Here is a 20,077-nt window from a genome sequence, read left to right on the forward strand (position 1 = left end):
GGGGTGTCTAAGATCACGGATAATCATGGGTGGTGGACTTGGACTTCCGATTTTGGCCACCAAATTTAAAAGTACAAACCACAACATATAGTACACTTGTCATTCATATTTGAGGCCTCATTTTTTTCTAGTGCACCAAACCCTCATTTTCTTTAAGACGCCCCTGATGTATGGTTGTGGGAAAAAAGGAACACCCATTTGATGTAGAGCTGATCATGGGCCGGGCTGGGATGACAAAAATGGCCCATATGGGCCAAGCCGGGCCAAATAAGAGGGCCTATTTACCCTTATGGGCTAAATCGGGTTTTTAGGCTTAAATGGGCTTTTCGGGTCCTAGACTTTACGACTTACTGAACAAGATAAGTAGCATAATAACCTTCAATTAGTATTTAAAAACACATTTAGTCTAAAAAAATCGTACAAAGTACGATGAAATGCATATGAATTAATCTGCAAAAATATAATAAAAACATCATCGACACATTAGAATGCCTAATCATGTCTAATGGATATGATTTACAGTATGTAAACATCGTTTTTAAATCTCAATAAATATATACATGAGTTTGTAAATAATTATTTATAACGTTACTGCTACTTAAACAAACTTTATAAGAAAAAAAAACACTTAATTAATAGGAGCCCTTATTAACGGAAAAAATGATTCTTCTACCAGTTGTATTATATAGGGGTGTGCGGTGGGCCGGGCTGGTGTGGGGGGAGTGGAGCCCGGGCACGACAATAAATCCAAACTGGGATGGGCCGGGCTAGTGCTGGGTTAGGTTGGTGTAACACTAGCCCGGCCCACATAGTAGCAGGCCGAGACTAGGCGGGCCTGCCCTGTACTTTTTTTAAAAAGTTAGTGTGATCGGACTGGGGCAAGGAAGTTGCAGCACTAGCTTGACCCGAGGATGACATAGTGCCGGGCTGGGCTAGGCCATGGGCTGATTGGGCCACTGGAACATGGCCCACAAGACCGGGCCAGGCCAGGCCAAGCTGGCCCGCTACGATGCACAGCTAGTTGTGTAAGAGTATTGTACCAACTACCAACAGTTATAGCAGTTAACAAGGATAATAGAAGGCCCAAATTTACAGGAAATTATCCACCACTGTTTATAGCATTGTTTACAAGATACCACCTAATAGAACCACAAAAAGAGCGACTAGAGGCCTGGAGCTCAGATAACCAAACTGCAAAAAACAACCTAGACAAGAACCCCACACATTGTTCACATAAGCCAGAGCACTGAAAATGGTCAGGAGAAAAGAGGGAAGTTGATTGCCTCCATCTTAGGACCGGTGCCGCCAGCATCAACAGGAATATCATCGTCCATGGGAGCTCCATCCTCACTAGTCAATACCAGCAGTCCAAACACCCTGTTACATATCTGCAATAATCGGGTTGCAAATGCTCTCGAGCTCTTTCATCTTAACCTCAAAATCATCAGCCTCGGCATGTGGGTTACCATCAAGCCACGAAAGGGTCTGGTCAATGGCACCATCGATCTTCTTCTTCTTAGCCCTCACCGTGTTCCTCATCTTATAAGCATAGTTCTCCAAGGCATTCCTGGCCTTGACCTTCTTCTGGCGTCCTTTATTCCCGGACTTGTACTTCTCGGCCTCTTGCTTCAACTTCTCGAGCTCTTCCTTGGTGAATCTACGCTTGTCATTGGTGATGGCGATCTTGTTCTTTTTCCCAGTTGACTTGTCCTCAGCTGAAACGTTTAGGATGCCATTGGCGTCGATATCAAAGTTCACCATGATCTGGGGAACATCACTGGCTGCCGCAGGAACGCCAGAGAGCTCAAATTCGCCAAGTAAGTTGTTGTCACGAGTTCGGGTTCTCTCACCCTCATAAACCTGAATTAACACATCAGGCTGGTTCCCGAAGTCCAAAATAGAGAACATATGTTCCTTCATAACTGGAATTGTCGTGTTTCTGGGGATCAACACTCTCATAACACCTCCAGCCGTCTCCAAACCAAGAGACAAGGGGTTGACATCTAAAAGCATTACATCTTGGACCTTCTCGCTGTCCTTGCTACTTAAGACGGCAGCCTGGACAGCAGTTCCATAAGCAACAGCCTCGTCAGGATTGATACTCTGGCAAAGCTCTTTGCCATTGAAAAAGTCTTGCAAAATCTCCTGAACTTTCGGAATCCTAGTGGACCCACCAACAAGAACAACATCATTGACAGAGCTCTTGTCCATTTTGGCGTCTCTCAAACACTTATCAACAGGTTCCATACACTCCCTGAACAAATCCATGTTAAATTTCTCAAAATCGGCACGAGTGATAGTGGTGTAGAAATCAATACCCTTACAGAGGGAATCGATCTCTATGTTAGTCTGAGCAGTGGATGAAAGAGCTCTCTTTGCCCTCTCACAGGCTGTCTTCAATCTTGTTAAAGCCCTAGGGTTTCCACTAATGTCTTGCTTGTTCTTCCTGTTAAACTCCAGCACAAAATGTTTAACCATCCTGTTGTTAAAGTCTTCACCGCCAAGGTGAGTGTATCCACCAATAGCTTTCACCTCAAAAATACCCTCCTCAATCGTAAGCAAAGAGACATCCAATGTCCCACCACCAAGATCGAAAATCAACACGTTCTTCTCACCTCTGCTAGTCGAGTTCTTGTCAAGACCATAAGCAATGGCAGCAGCACTAGGCTCGTTAATGATACGGATAACATTCAAGCCTGAAATGACACCAGCGTCCTTGGTGGCCTGACGCTGAGAGTCATTGAAATAGGCGGGGACACTCACAACAGCATTCTTTACTGTTGACCCGAGAAAAGCCTCAGCAATCTCCTTCATCTTTGTGAGGACCATGGAGGAGATCTCCTCGGCAGCAAATTGCTTTTCCTTGCCTTGGTAGTTGACGACAATCATGGGCTTGTCATCTGGACCAGGAATGACCTTAAATGGCCAGTGCTTCATGTCATCTTGGACTGATGAGTCACTGAACCTCCTACCGATCAACCGCTTCACATCTGTCAAAGTCAAAGCAAAGAACACAATTGTAGGTGAGTATCTGGTCGCATAATGAGTATACATTGCAATGAAACTATCAGAGATAAGCATCGAGATAATTCTTATGTTCAAATCCTACATTTAACCATGAAACTGGAAGGACTTATGACATTCACCATGGGATAGAATATTTCATACCTGTAATAGTTACGGAGTACATGACGAATTATAGCCAGAAATAAAGTGACAAATTTGAATAGGAAGGGCAACATAAACTTCGAGGCTTTGAGCACCTCATGCCTAAGAGACGACTTTAGTTTATCCACAAAATCGCATTAACATTCAGCTAATTCGAGAAAACAATTGCCAACCCACAAAGATAGATCACAAAAACAATCATACACTATCCTGATTTTTCGGCAAACAGCGCACAGATACAGATATACAACTAAACATCCCTACATTAAATATAAATTCACTAATCAAAACTAACAGTCTAACACAATAGATCAGTGTAAAAGTAATATAATTAAGATCAACAACCATGTATAATAATGTCTATTAGCAACACAATAGACTACTAATAAACCAACAGATCCAACCGTTACAGCAGCAAAGCCTAATATGGATTGTGTTATATGTGATATGTAGGATTAAGATGGTAAAATACCGGGTTTTTTCTATGAAGTACTCTGTGTTTTCTCGAAGCTAACAAAGTACCCTTGGTGTTTTGGAAACCTATAGCGTTCCTTGGTGTTGTTTGAAATTTATCTTAGTAATGAGAGTTGCCAATAACATTTCCGTCAATTAATTATCTATCTCTCAGTTACTTCTATTAACACTATTTTCATTATCAAATAAACATATTTATTTACCCAATTAGCACCCTGTTCTCTCCGTACTCACATATGCATCAGAATTCAGAATTAACATATCGACATTTTATCACCAATATATCACCTCCTTGTTCTCCCACTTCTGCGTGTTCATACCCGCTTCTCATTGGGGATTGTTTGATTGATTTCTTTTATTTCAGGCATAATGTCAGTGGCAAAAGTCTTCCATTATAACAATCCCTTCTTTTTTGATACTAAATTAAAAGTCCTTAATTCATTTAAGGTGTTACCAAATGTGTTCTTGTGAGTACTAATATGGTTGATGAGTCTTCTGCACAACTTTAAATTGTTTGACGAGTGATATACCAAACCTAAATAGTTCGATGAATCCTATACGCAACCTATATGGACTATGGTGTGACAAGTCCTACATGCAACAAGAAAATTGTGCACCAGTCCTATTTACATTTATCTCATCAACCTTGCGAAAACAACAATTCAGTATAATAACAACTTTAAGAGTAATTCTCCCTCTGGCTTGCTAGGTAATTGTTTGTAGGGTTATTGAGCCTAATGAACAAAAATAGTGTAATTGTTCCGAGAAATAGTTACCCACCTCCCCCTTGACTAATGTATTACCCCCTATGGAGTTAATAATTCCTCCCTCACCTCCACTTTTCGACCCTCAAGGCCTCGACAACCAGTACTAACCACCATTCCACCAATAACCTCCTATTTTTTCTTGTTTTAAGCTCCGGTAATAATTACCTCCGTCTCATGCAAGCCCTAAATCTTATTAAAACCAAAGTAACTGGGCAAAATCCATTCAATAAATCAAGAACTATCAAAATTAAATACACAATCCAACAAATTAACAAAAAAACCCTATAAAAAAGATACATGCAAAAAGAAGTAAATAAAGATTATATAAAAAGAGTTACCAAAGACGGTGTTGATAGGGTTCATGGCGACCTGATTCTTAGCAGCATATCCGATCAATCTCTCAGAATCGGTAAAAGCGACATAAGACGGAGTGGTTCGATTACCCTGATCATTCGCAATTATCTCGACGCGGCCATGCTGCCATACTCCGACGCAACAGTATGTTGTACCCAGATCGATTCCTATAGTCAGGCCTTCTTCTCCTTCATTCGCCATTGTAGTGCAGTATTAAGAAATTTATGTGTCAAGACTGTAAACTGGAAGAGAGGGAAAATATGAAATGGATAGTGATAGGGCGCCACCGGGTGACGCCCAAATTGGGTGCCACCCTCTCACAACAATTGTTTATTGAAGGGGTCCCCACTCACCCCATGTGAGAGGGTGGCGCCCAAATTGGGTGTCACCCGGTGGCGCCCTTTCATTTTCCATATGAAATTGAAGAGTCAGTGAAGAAAGAATAAGAATATGGAGGGAGAACAGATTAACAGAACAGGGGGGGTTTATGTAAGGCAAAGGGAGTGATTCTGAACCGTTGGATTAGGAGAGATGAAAGATGTTGGGATTTGTGTCCATTATTACTCTCGAGGTAAAATGGTTCTACATGGGTTAAATATACTTACATGGAGTTAGGACAAAACAAAATGCATTGCAAGTGGTAAAAGATTTTTATGTGGGTAATATTTGACCTGTGTTATGTTTAAGACGCTAGGAGTTCTGACCAATTGTAGTTGAAATTGTGATTACACCTATTTAATATTAAGATTTTGAGAGTACCAAAAAAAAAAAAATTAAGATTTTGAAAATAAATAAATCTTAAAAAATAAATTAAAAAATCAATATAATTAAAACCACTTCTTATTAAAAATCGATATCGGCGTTGGTTGGCACCATTAAAATGGTGATCGATTTAAATGTTTGGTTGGAAAGTTTTGGTATAGAGTTTGACACTTACTGAATCTCATACCCGCATTTACCCCCTTTGTTATTTTATCTTTGTTATCTTTATTTACTCATTTTGTATTTTCTTACCCAAATAACAAAAAACTTGGATGGGACTCAAATTGATATCGGATCAATTTGAATAATAGGATTGTGATTTTTTGCTCAACCATATTATATACAAATAAAGCGATTTAGACCTTGAAAAATTGACCCGTCTGAACCCGACCCGAATCCGAATTTACTCAGCTCGAACGCTTTTTTGTTGCAAAAGGATTACTATCCATAAATAATGTGATAATTGTTGGCCCGAAAATGACTCGAATCCGAACGACTCGACTTGACCCAATCTGAACTCCCGCAAACCCGAAATTGACCTTATCTGAACTTGACCTTGTTGACCTCTTTACCGGGTCTTTCCCAAAGAGATCTGATATTGATGCGGTCATCGACGGGCTTGACCATGGTTAGTTTGCTTGCTGACTTCCAATTAAAGACGGAAGTTAATGAAGAATTATTCCAAAGGATTTTGCTAATAAAACTGGGGAGTTCAAGGAACCTGATTTCTAGCATAAATGGTCTTAATTAGCTTGAATTAAATAGTTTGTTTATGGCAACTCTTGGGGTTGCTTTTCTGTGGTTATCAGTTTATTTGCTAGGCTATTTATAGCCTTTGTTTGTATCAAAATTAGGGATGAAGTTGTTTTCACAAGAATATCAAATTACTTTGTAATTGTCGAGCATAATTCCAAGTTTGAACTATTGTCTAGGCGCGCTTCTAGCATAGTTACTTGAGTTCGAGTCAATAGGTCTTGGCTTGGTCTCATAATTTGTCGAGCTATAGGTCTAGCTTGTCAAATATATCCTTTGTTCTTTACTTTCGCTTTTAAATTCGTATCATAAGTGGTATCAGAGCTTCGGCTCTTGATTTCCATATAATCGAGACGATCCTATAATCTCGTTTTATTTTATCAAAAAAAAAATCACCAAAACCAAATATCATGGCAGAGTATGACGAGGAAACGTTAATCAATCACCTTCAAGAATTATTGCGTAATCGACCTACGGGCAGTCGGCCCGGTTCAAAACCGAAGCAAGACGAGTTCAAGGTTTCAGAACTCCCAGAGTTCGCGGGTGGTACCGACCCAGAAACCTATCTGGATAGGGAAAGAAAAATTGACCAGCTATTTGATTTTAAGGATCTCAGTGATGAGAAGCGGTGTCGATATGCGATTTTGCGATTGAGCAAAGGAGCATCTTTATGGTTCGAAGGGTTGAAGGCCAAAAGAACACGGGCTGGAAAAGACAAAATTGGATCGTGGGAATCTCTGAAACGCAAACTTCGTAAACGGTATGTACCTACGACTCATAGAATTACCACTTTCCGTAAAATTGCCGAATTTAAACAAGGGAAATTGAGCGTTGGGGAGTATATAGATGAATTTGAAAATTTATCTTTAATGGGGGAAGTAGAGGAAATAGAGGAACAACAAATGTCAAGGTTTTTACGGGGTTTGAATTATAATATTGCTACTGTCGTAGAACTCTATCTCTATTCGGACTTTGATACACTGTGTGGGCTGTGCTTAAAACTGGAATCCCAGGGAAGGTCGAAGTACGGGAACTCGGGTGGGGATTATAATAAGTCGGGTAGTGGCCATGAAAATGATTCATTATCAAAACAAAACCCACCAAGTAGCAGTACCTTATCAGACTCCAAAACATGACATTCCTTTATTTCATACAGTACACCCAAGGCTTCTTTTAAGCCTTCTGATTCCCATAAGGAAACTAGTTTGTCGCGAGTAAGGTGTTTTAAATGCCAAGGTTTCGAACACTACCAAAATTCGTGTCCCAACAAGCGAGTAATGACCTTGAGAGAAGTTGTGGCCATCCGCGACGAGTTGTTAGACGAGGAATAAAGGGATAGGTTGGGTGTAACACCCCCGCACACCAGAACGCCTTACCAAGGACCATTCCAGTATATGACGGTGTCACCATCTCGGTTTCCCGAGGAGGTAGATCAAATTAGACAATACAAGAACAATATTATATCATTAGAATATCTATTACAATACCATTCTATTCAAGGTCCCTAAAATAAAGTTCAATTACAACACTTGTGATTCTACATCTCTAGACCAGTAGCGTGATGACTCGATCCCTCCAATCTCAGCAGCAGTAATCAACAATACCTGCTAAACCAACTGCTCACCATCCCCGAATGGATCACCGCAGATACCACAAAACAACACGGGGTCAGTACTGACTAATCAAATATAAGATAAGACAATAAAGTGAACAGCTGATCATCCACCATCTCAACCGCATCGTACCATAACCGACTACACCGCGAAGGGTGTAGCCCTGCTAGGTTACCCATCGCAACAGGTAACCCTCGCCGCCAGTGGGTGACCGCAGTCCATTCCCACCTAGTCCAGCTCATCATCGAGCGACTAACACTCCCTGTCCCTTAATGTGCACATCCCCTCCCGTGACGGGTTCCACGGAGGGCGAACTAGGGTGTGAAGCCACTCCCGCAAGTGACTCCACCACAATCACACCCACAGCATCACAGCTGTCACACCACCACAACATCATCCCCCAACAACCATACTCCGATGATCAGTAGACAAACACAAATTACAATACAATCATAATCTCAAATCAATTAACAGTAGACTGAGTAGGGAGACCCTACCTCATCGCAAAGCATGAAAGACTTCCAACTACAGCCACGCACGACTCCAATAAGCACCCTAACAATGATAACCATATCCTATTACACGACTATACTCAAAGAATCATTCAAAAGGGCACAAGGCGGAAACTTACCTAACCTTGCACATCGGTGACGACATAGACAACCACCACCCACGTCCTCCTTGCTCCGCAAATCCCAACATTCCCATGGTAGGGGTTTAGGCTAATTTCTTTAAGGTATGAGGCTATGGAGTGATAGAGTAGGGTGATGGTCTAGGGTTAGAGAAAGAGAAACTGTCGAGGAAATGAGAAAATAGAAATGAATCTCGCGAACTCGCATTTATAATAACGCGTCGACAGCAGCCATACTCGGTCGAGTATAGGAATACTCGGCCGAGTAGACTCCACTCGGTCGAGTATTGGTGATACTCGGCCGAGTGACCTCAGCTAGGTCGAGTAACTAACCTATACGTCTCCTATTACCAGTCTGATCCCTCACCCAATCACCCTTAAGGTCTGTTTGGTCAACAAGATCGGTCAACAACGTTCCTACAACTCCTGGGTGTTACAATCTTCCCCCCTTAAAAGAACTTCGTCCCCGAAGTTCAGCCCGTACGACACTCCCTGCAAGATTACGTACCATGACCTTAACCACCTTCACAAAGGTACACAAATTCACACTATCCATACATTACCATCAGCCATCTTATTCAACAACAATCGCTTATCACAGCTACCTTTCCAAACAATGCTACTCACTAACTTACACATATACATACGGAGATTAGCGAAATTCCTATGCCTTATTTTGCCAAACATGGCACCACTATTATTGACCCTAAAACACGTATGCAACCCATTTTCAAAACAGTATTCAACCCTATACTTACACAAGTATGCAATTGCAACACTTTACACAATGTAAGAAAACCATACACAAATGTAAACTACCACGTTCCGTACGCTTATATTAAATATACAAATGCAAAGCGATACACCATTGTAAAGTACATAAGTACACAATCACCACATTCCGAACACGTATACCAATTATCATTAATTGAATCGAATCTTCATATTACTTGACACCCTTGCGCTATATAATTTTCATATTAATTGAATACAACTTAGATGCGGCTTAAAGAAAACATAATTGTAATCTAGTAATTCCGAATGTGGACACACCTAACATACGTATGATTCCCAATATTTCATAAAATTAAATACGTACACATAAATAAAATACATATTTCATAAATAAAATATTTATCATAAAAATTGAGTTGAGACATCCGTGTATAGTATAATCTTCATATTAGCTACCGCTTCAAGAAAACCTGAACATAAATTCCGAATGTTAACTATAAATTCCGAATGTTAACTACATACAGGTGATTCCAAAGTCATAGGTGTAACTAACACATATTTTACATAATTCAGTACTTAATTCCGCGACATTACTCTTCCCCCCTTAAAGGAACTTCGTCCCCGAAGTTCACTACTAACCAAAGCTAATACGTAGAATATCTCCCTTTATGACATCGCACACTTATGACTTATAAAGACCGAGACATTTCAGCACCCTACTAATGTATAACGACTCAATATAATTAATGAGAGTCTTATGCGCAACTCGTTGAGGCAATTATCACTGCAATCAAATATATACCCATATAAAACTGTATGAGAGTCTTCCTCCCCTAACCACTTAAGTTCCCGACAACCAAGCAATGCCATAAAACGAAACATTCTCAATCACGTATCCGTGATACAACTATCATTCATCTATGCGGCATGTTATAGTATAAAAAAAAAAATAACAAAATAAGATATGAACCACTCTCCCATACAGTTATCATATAACCTTCACCTGTGCCTTCTGTTACATCGACATTCGGCCGAGTATGAAGGCTACTCGGTCGAGTAAGCAATACTCGGTCGAGTATATTTGTATACTCGGCCGAGTGAACTCTACTCGGTCGAGTACTGCTTATACTCGGCCGAGTTATCGTAACCAGAGGGCGTTTTAACGACATTACTTAGAGTTTTCACAATCAACCTGTACAAAATACTTCGCAGCAATATCAAGCACAACAAATTCCTACCATAGTCGACATTCAACACATCTGCCTACGATAATTAAGTAACTAACGGCCTTATGGCCAAATACAGTCATCCAACGGGAGATACCAAATTCCGAAAGCAACATCCAAAGAAAAAGCAATAAATCCGACACAACAAAACAAGTCCATCACCACTAAATAAGTCTAACATCCAAGCAATCAACTAAATAGTCTAACAACCTAAGATCAGCAACGAGGACCCTCCTCCATGTCATCACCACCACCTGCCCTAAGTACCTGCACCGAACTCCCCGCACCGGGAAACTGCTGTGCTGCCGAGTAGTCCCCTCCTAGTGATCACGGAGTTGGCTCCCCACGGTCTGCGAGGTAGCCAAACTCGCCTCTCCTCTCGGAGGTCTCCGAAACTCGGGTCCACCCCATAACTGTGGAACACTCCCGTATCCACTCCCGGTCCTCTCCACCAGACAGGCTGTGCCAACTCAGTCCCGATGCCCTAATTAAGGGTCATCTTGTGTAGATTGCGGAGCACCAAAGTAGAAGAGATCCGCTCGGCCAAACTCATGAGGCCGCATCCTAGGGTCATGCACCGTAGGGTACGGCGAGTCCGATAAGGATGGTAAGGGTAGGAGTCGGGGCCAGAGTAAGAGGGCTCAGACACAACCGGGTCTACCCTAGGCTGCCTAACTCCACGACGCTCCCTAGGTGGGGGAGGTGCCTGCTGCTGTCCCTCATGTACGGTGACAGGCTCAGGTAAGTCCAGGAGAATCCGTGGGTCAATCAGGTAAGACTGGGGCTCAGGTCTAGGAATGCCACAAGGCTCCCACTCGGCCAAATGATCAACAACAGGGAGATGAGCTGGGTCCGGAAGCACCATCCACATAGTCCCTCTCACCCTCCAAGCATACGACCCATCATCCATCTTCCTCAACCATCGGTTCTGACGCCAATATCAAGGCGTCCATGGTGGGTACAACCTCAACATACTCATTCCCCTCGGAGGTGGGGCCTCAAAGTCGGTCGATTCTTTGAGCTAGGCGGGTCACTATGGCCCCGCAAGCAATGAATCGGGTCTCAGACTGTGCCATGCGCTCCAGACTAGAGCACACTATACCAGGAGCACTGTAGTAAAACGGTTTCCGGCGGTGGAGGTTAAGGTAAGACATAAGGAGCATGACTTCGTGAGAATTGAGCTTACTCACGTCCTCTCTCGAGTACAACAAACAGGTCATCATCCTTAGAAACATACGAAGGGACACGTGCTGAATGTCATTGATCAACATGGCACTGACGCTAGGGCGGGTCCCGCCACAAATACGGAAGGTACTGAGGTGCGCCACTGTTCTTGGCCACGTCACTAAGGTAGTCATCATCCTCGGCCTCTAAACCCAAATGGTCAGCCAACTCGTCAAGGGTAAGCTCATGATCCTCATTCATGAGACGAAAAGAGACGGTCTTGCCCTTCCTATCATACACAAAAGAGCTCAAAAACTCTAAGGTTAAGTGGGGGTAGGATTTCTTTCTCAAGTGATACAACCCCTCCATGCCCAAAATCTTGAAAATGTGAACTATGTCCTCCTTAATCCCCAGAGTCTCAAGGATACTAGGGTTGACACAACGGGTGGGGCGAAAAGAACGGCGCATAAGAGCCACGAAAGCCTTACGATGATCGAAGTTAGCAAAAATTACCGATGGATGTGCCTCCACCGGCGGTACAACCGGTCCACTGCTACATTGCCCAGCCTCGAGTTGGACATTCGCGCGAGGTCTCTTGTTAGGTAAACCTCTAGTTTTCACCATACTGCAAGAAAATCATTTTTAACAAAGGATTGACACTTGAAAGTTCTTAGCACAAAAGACGGTCTGTTTTACTTGTATCACGATTTTAGAATGAGGTTTCTAAGATAACTATCAGAAAATCACCAACTACTTTACAATTCATATGGTTCCAAGTTTTCAAATTATTCAAATCAAAGGATACTCATCAACAGTAAGGGAAATTTCGTTTTTGCTAACCCTAGAATTCAGAAATTGAATTTTTTCCTCATGAAATTAATCAACCAAAATATACACAAGTTCTATATGTTGTCAAATTCGAAAATCAATAAGTTTAAGACGGAATTTCGATTGTTTTTAACAAGAAATTGAAATATAGCATGCTAATACCCAAAGTCTTTGAAAACAATTAAGGAATTTGAGTTTAAATCTTACCTTAAACTGATTTAGGGCAAATAGGAACAAGTGTGACACCAAGATTTTACCCAAGAGCTTGAGAAAGGATGAGTATTGAGTTTTAGAGAGAAGGAAAGATGAAGATGGGAGGCGGAAATAAGAAAGAAAAGCACGAAATTAGGGTTTTTGTATAACCCGCAAATGGCCTGCTACAGCAATACTCGGTCGAGTGTTGGGAATACTCGGCCGAGTGTTCACTACTCGGTCGAGTATACTGAATACTCGGCCGAGTGTACACTGCTCGGTCGAGTACCTTTCTTACTCGATCGAGTTTTGAAGAACAGAAGCGATTATTACTTTCACATTACAGACACACGGGTATTGTAACTTGGTACTCGGCCGAGTATGATCCACTCGGTCGAGTTTTCCGAAAACGAATAAGGAGTAGTAACTTTTCGTTATTCCTGCAAGATTAAACAATATCGTTCGGAGTTCCGGACATCCGGCTCGTCACTATTAACGCTGATTTCTACCACATTAACACACATCACATAACATCCATCATCGGAACAATCATCATTCCTACCTTTATTCCTCCCTTTCCCCACAACTATCTTATTCTATCTTTATAGCATACTAACAAACTACTACGATTACTGCAAAAGTCTAATTCTTATGTCACATCATCGTTAATTCCGCTAAACACCAGACATGTCCCATAATCATATTTGTAACATAGTAATTCATCACATAACACATTCATCGTGAAACAAATTGATTAATTTGTCACTGATCACACATTGCACTAATTCCATATTCACTTCCACTTTTCCACACATATATCTAACACATACCACTCTATTAATAGCTACACACATAATAGATGCACACAACATACATCACCTAGCAATTCACGACTTACACTAACTACCCTTTTTCCCGTGTCTGGCTTAAGTCCGATGGGGCCATGATTTTGAAATGAGGGCGCCTACTCACCCAAAATCTAGCATCGGCTGGGGCTCCCAACGTACATACACCAGGTTCATTTTATTTGACACCCTATGTTCATTAATTTCGTTAGTTCGGGTTCCAAAATCGTCGGCTCGATACCACTTTGTAACACCCCCGCACACCGTAACGCCTTACCAAGGACCATTCAGGTATATGACGGTGTCACCATCTCGGTTTCCCGAGGAGGTAGATCAAATTAGACAATACAAGAACAATATTATATCATTAGAATATCTATTACAATACCATTCTATTCAAGGTCCCTAAAATAAAGTTCAATTACAACACTTGTGAATCTACATCTCTAGACCAATGGCGTGATGACTCGATCCCTCCAATCCCAAAGCGGTAATCAACAATACTGCTAAACCAACCGCTCACCATCCCCGAATGGATCACCGCAGATACCACAAAACAACACGGGTCAAGATCTTGACTAATCAAATATAAGATAAGACAATAAAGTGAACAAACATCATCCACCATCTCAACCGCATCGTACCATAACCGACTACACCGCGAAGGGTGTAGCCACCGCTAGGTTACCCATCGCAACAGGTAACCCTCGCCGCCAGTGGGTGACCGCAGTCCATTCCCACCTAGTCCAGCTCATCAACGAGCGACTAACAATCCCCGTCCCTTAATGTGCACATCCCCTCCCGTGACGGGTTCCACGGAGGGCGAACTAGGGTGTGAAGCCACTCCCGCAAGTGACTCCACCACAATCACACCCACAGCATCACAGCTGTCACACCACCACAACATCATCCCCCAACAACCATACTCCGATGATCAGTAGACAAACACAAATTACAATACAATCATAATCTCAAATCAATTAACGATGAGGCGAGTAGGGAGACACTACCTCATCGCAAAGCATGAAAGACTTCCAACTACAGCCACGCACGACTCCAATAAGCACCCTAACAATGATAACCATATCCTATTACACGACTATACTCAAAGAATCATTCAAAAGGGCACAAGGCGGAAACTTACCTAACCTTGCACATCGGTGACGACATAGACAACCACCACCCACGTCCTCCTTGCTCCGCGAATCCCAACATTCCCATGGTAGGGGTTTAGGCTAATTTCTTTAAGGTATGAGGCTATGGAGTGATAGAGTAGGGTGATGGTCTAGGGTTAGAGAAAGAGAAACTGTCGAGGAAATGAGAAAATAGAAATGAATCTCGCGAACTCGCATTTATAATAACGCGTCGACAGCAGCCATACTCGGTCGAGTATAGGAATACTCGGCCGAGTAGACTCCACTCGGTCGAGTATTGGTGATACTCGGCCGAGTGACCTCAACTAGGTCGAGTAACTAACCTATACGTCTCCTATTACCAGTCTGATCCCTCACCCAATCACCCCTAAGGTCTGTTTGGTCAACAAGATCGGTCAACAACGTTCCTACAACTCCTGGGTGTTACATTGGGGCACATATTTAATTTTGATGACGGAGGCAGTGAGGAAGGGGAATTAGAGGATTACGTTGCTTCGAATCATACACGGCCTTGGTACTACGTACTTTACAAACTCAACCAGCCCCGACAATTACAGAACAACGAGACCAATTATTTCACACCAAATGCCGAGTTGGGGATAGATGGTGCAGTGTAATAATCGACGGTGGTAGTTGCACTAATGTGGCGTCAAACGAAACGGTGTCTAAGCTCGGGTTAACCACCACAGCTCATTCCAAACCTTATTCATTACATTGGCTCGATGACGGTAATAAATTGAAGGTATCGAAATAGGTGCTTGTCGTCGGGTTGGCTATGGGTTCCTATCGTGACGAGGTATTGTGTGACGTAATTCCAATGGACGCTTGCCACATTCTTTTGGGTCGTCCTTGGCAGTTCGATAGGGACGTGGTACATCGGGGGCGGAGTAACGAGTATGGATTTCAAGATAAGGGGAAGAAGATTGTGCTAAAACCCATGTCTTCACAGCAAGCTGCCCGAACTATGCATTCTGGTCATAAAAAGAGGTCGAGTCTCGCAATGATAGTTAAGGATGAGGGGTTTGAATCTGAATTGGAGAAGGAGGAATTAGAGTACAACAACATGGATTCCGCAACTGATTTCGATCGCCCACCTATTTTTGAAAAATATGAAGATGATGAATCGTGTGAAGCAAATGCCAAGGGACCGTGTTATTCATTCGATTCTGTCCATGAGTTCGGAGTATTTGCTAAGACCACCGAGATTGTGCCCAGACCTTATGGAGTTCAGTTGCACTCCGGTTTTTATTTGATTGATTTTCAGGTACAAACAGATGCTGCAACTTTGGAGGAATTGTCGTGTTTTCATCGTTTGTTTAACAAAGAACCTTGTGGCAAGTTGTCTATGTTTGTGCACGGAGGGTGGAGAGGAGGTAAGCACAAGCAGCCATGGCATAAGGAGCTCTCGAAGTTAAGATGGGCGAATGTGTTGCAGCCTGGCGTCCAAGATGGTTCATTTCTATCTTCACGTTTGTTATGGGTGTTCGTTGTACAAGTCGCATGCTTGCTCATATCCGTTTTTGATCCTGGTGGTTCGAAGTTACGAGAATTAGGGGCAATTCTCTTTTAAAGGGAGAGGAGATGATGCGGTCATCGACGGGCTTGGCCATGGTTAGTTTGCTTGCTGACTTCCAATTAAAGACGGAAGTTAATGAAGAATTTTTCCAGAGGATTTTGCTAATAAAACAAGGGAGTTCAAGGAACCTGATTTCTAGCATAAATGGTCTTAATTAGCTTGAATTAAATAGTTTGTTTATGGCAACTCTTGGGGTTGCTTTTCTGTGGTTATCAGTTTATTTGCTAGGCTATTTATATTCTTTGTTTGTATCAAAAGTAGGGATAAAGTTGTTTTCACAAGAATATCAAATTACTTTGCAATTGTCGAGCACAATTCCAAGTTTGAACTATTGTGTAGGCGCGCTTCTAGCATAGTTACTTGAGTTCGAGTCAATAGGTCTTGGCTTGGTCTCGTAATTTGTCGAGCTATAGGTCTAGCTTGTCAAATATATCCTTTAATTTGTTCTTTACTTCTGCTTTTAAATTCGTATCAGATATCCGATCTGAAATTTTTGATATTTGTTCGATCCAAACTTTTTGTTATCGGATATGGATATTAGTATTAAAACATTTGGATATCGTATCCGATCTGGAGTGATCTAAAATGACTCGATCGACTCTTAATAACCTCAAATGACTTATTTAAGCAAAATTTGGATCCGGTATGACCTAAATGGCTCGATCCAAAATGACTCAATCCAGAGTGACCCAGCCCAAATATAACCCAGCTTGGAATTGACCCGATAATTGTTCACCCAAAAATGATCCATCCCAAAGTGAGCTGACTCAATGACTCATTTGCCAGCTCTACCTGAGCAGCACCTGAACAAGGGACTTGAATTTGACATGAATGTTTACCGCCGCACACATACTGTTATTTTTATATATATAAGTTGATAACTAGTTAACAATACACTAAATTGACCCCAATCAGAAATAACTCAACAATTATCAACTCGATTTCTTGCAAGCCAAAATGATGAGAAATAGGAACATACATCGGATGTACTACCTCAGACCTCATTAGTTTTTAAGCTTATGTGTATTTTTTCTGAACTCTTTAAAGTTTATAAGTTACATTTTAATTTGTTGCCATCAAAACTCAAATTTAACTGAGTTTATATGTAATATTTTTGAGTTATATTGTAATTTTTTGAGTTTAAAGTCTAATTAAATGAACTCAGAAATTTTATAGTAAAATTCAAAAACTTTAAAACAGAACTCGAAAACTTTATTATAATGCTAAAAAACTAAACAATTGGTGGTAATACATCGGATGTATAATCCACTTACTGCAAAATGACCTGCACAGCTGCACTTAAGTCGATTAATCCGTCCGTTTTCCAAGTCTAAATAGTAGTAGGAGTTATAGTTCCTCTTTTTTGCACCTTCCACTACCACCTCCAATCGACAACCATCATCTGCTCCTCTTTCTGTTCATTTTAAGCTATATCATTTCCCTAGCAATAGACATTATGAAATGACTCGCACAACAAAAAAAACGCCGCGTTTTATTGGGATTGATCAAACCTTGGGAGTCGATCCAAATAACGCGTACTCTGTTCAATGCCCAAAGTAGGGACCCGAGCTGAACTCGTAACCTGAATAAAAAAAACCCTCCCCCAATATAACTTGACCGCAATATTTATTAATGTACATTGATCATGAACCATTCGCTTAATCAGTATTTTAAGGTTAAACTAAATGAGGTTGTACCCACGGCTTGTTAATTTATTCAGTTTGGACGTTGTTCGGTTAAGACAAATCTCGAACAATAAGCAAACCGCTTCCCTACTACTAAGAGAATAAAAATTCTCTTAGTTTTCCCTCCAAAAGGCATATATCTAAATAAGGTAATAAGTAAAAAAAAATCTTTACATTATTATCTTTTCAATTAATTATTCTTATAATTAAACTCTAATCTTCTAATTAAAATTCATATTTATGACTTTTTCATTAAAATCCATAATTTATTATGCAATCATCTTCATTTCCATAGATATTATTCTTCATCAGTCACGCTCTAAAATTGCAAACTTTGTCATCACTAGCTCCCTAAAATTACGTAAATCGTCTTTTTAAGTGCGTTTTTACCTGTTTTTGTGACTTTTTCATTAAAATCCATAATTTATGACTTTTTAAGGACGTAACAATTTTTATGTATTTTTTAATTAAAAATAAAAAAATTATAGTCTATTTATTCGTAAATCGTCTTTTTAAGTGCGTTTTTACCTGTTTTTGTTATAAGGTTTATACGCGTTTTAATTAGATTTTACATTTTTACATCACTTAATTGTAATTTAATGTCATAAATTAGTTCATGATATAGCATTTTTGAGTTAATTTTTATAGTAAAGTAAAAATGGTTTAAGGCAAAAATAACTTAACTTAAAGTGTCTTTTGATGGTAATAAATTTTCATTTACTACCTTTTACTAAGATTATGTTAGTATATTATAACATTAAAGATACAATTAATTTAATGAGAATGTATCTTTAAAAAAAAAAAAAAAAAACTAAAAAATACCGTGCTGTAGCACGAGGAGCTACACTAGTTTTGGTCAACCGTTTAAAATGCTTGTAAATGGTTCGGTTAACGGTTAACCATTAATCATTTCATATGTACTTGGTTTTTTAAAAAATCCTAGTGATTTAATTAATTTTTCATCATTTATTTTTTCCAAACATATGACTTATCAATAAACCTTTTGGGCCCTGTTCTTTTGGACTGAAATTCTCTGAACTGAACTGAACTTAATGGAGCTGAACTGAACTGAATTGAACTTAATGGAGCTGAACTGAACTGAACTGAAATTAAAAAAAAAAGATCATAATAATAATAGTAGTAATAGTAATAGTAATAGTAATAGTAATATTAAATATTATAATAACAATAATACCAATAATAATAAATATTATAATAATATTATTCATTAATAATAATAAAAAATTAATATAATATAATAATAATCTAATGAGATATATAAAAAATAAAATAGTATTATAATAATAAATATAATAGTAATAATAATAATAATAATAATAATAATATATTAGTAATATAAATGATTATTAATAATAATATAATATATTAATAATAATAACTAATAAATAAATATGATAAATATGATAAGTATAATATAATAATAATATAAATAATAATAATAATAATAAGTCTAATATAATAACTTATTAATATAATAATATTAAATAATAATAATAATAATAATAATAACAATAAAAATAATAATAATAATAATAATAATAATAATCAATATAATAATAATATTCCCATTAATTCTGCAAAAAAAAATATTCTCATTAATCATAATAATATAATACGGAATAATAAATAAGTATATTAAATATAATATAAATATAATAATATAAACAATACGATCTAATTAATAATAAATATAATAGTAATATAATAAATCTAAAAATAATATAATAATATAATAATAAAAAATATTAAATAAATTGATAATAATGATAACAATAAGAATATAAAATAAGAATAATAATAATAATATTAATGTTGAAATAAATTAATCTGAACTAAACTAAACTTATCTGAACTGAACTGATCTGAACTGAACTTATCTGAATGGAGCTGAAGTGAATTGAATTGAACTTATTAGAACTGAAATTAAGTCCAAAAAAACCGGGCCTTAGTATCAGTTAGTTTAAGATTATTAAGTTTGGATGCATCAGGAAAATGAAACAATAGAAAAATTTGATGTTGTATTTTTTTATGTTTTTTAGTTTTTAGTGAAATAGTGCGATTAAATGTTTTTGAGGGATTAAATCATTTCCATGTCAAAGATATGGGTCCACCAAATAGCTTTGTCAACT

At 39.3% G+C, this 20,077-nt stretch overlaps 1 protein-coding gene across 1 annotated transcript; it reads right to left on the reverse strand.

Moving 5' to 3' along the window:
- Positions 1 to 1,287: 1,287 nt before the first annotated feature.
- On the reverse strand, positions 1,288 to 5,168 carry LOC141592585 (heat shock cognate 70 kDa protein 2-like). Its single transcript, XM_074413318.1, has 2 exons — positions 4,748 to 5,168; positions 1,288 to 2,990 (listed from the first exon to the last, which is right to left on the reverse strand). Exons 1-2 carry the CDS (start codon positions 4,962 to 4,964, stop codon positions 1,381 to 1,383), a joined length of 1,827 nt encoding a protein of 608 aa, XP_074269419.1. The 5' UTR covers positions 4,965 to 5,168; the 3' UTR covers positions 1,288 to 1,380.
- Between the last annotated feature and the right edge of the window lie 14,909 nt (positions 5,169 to 20,077).

The sequence above is a fragment of the Silene latifolia genome, chromosome 7 (genome assembly GCF_048544455.1).
Source record: "Silene latifolia isolate original U9 population chromosome 7, ASM4854445v1, whole genome shotgun sequence".
Taxonomy (NCBI): domain Eukaryota; kingdom Viridiplantae; phylum Streptophyta; class Magnoliopsida; order Caryophyllales; family Caryophyllaceae; genus Silene; species Silene latifolia.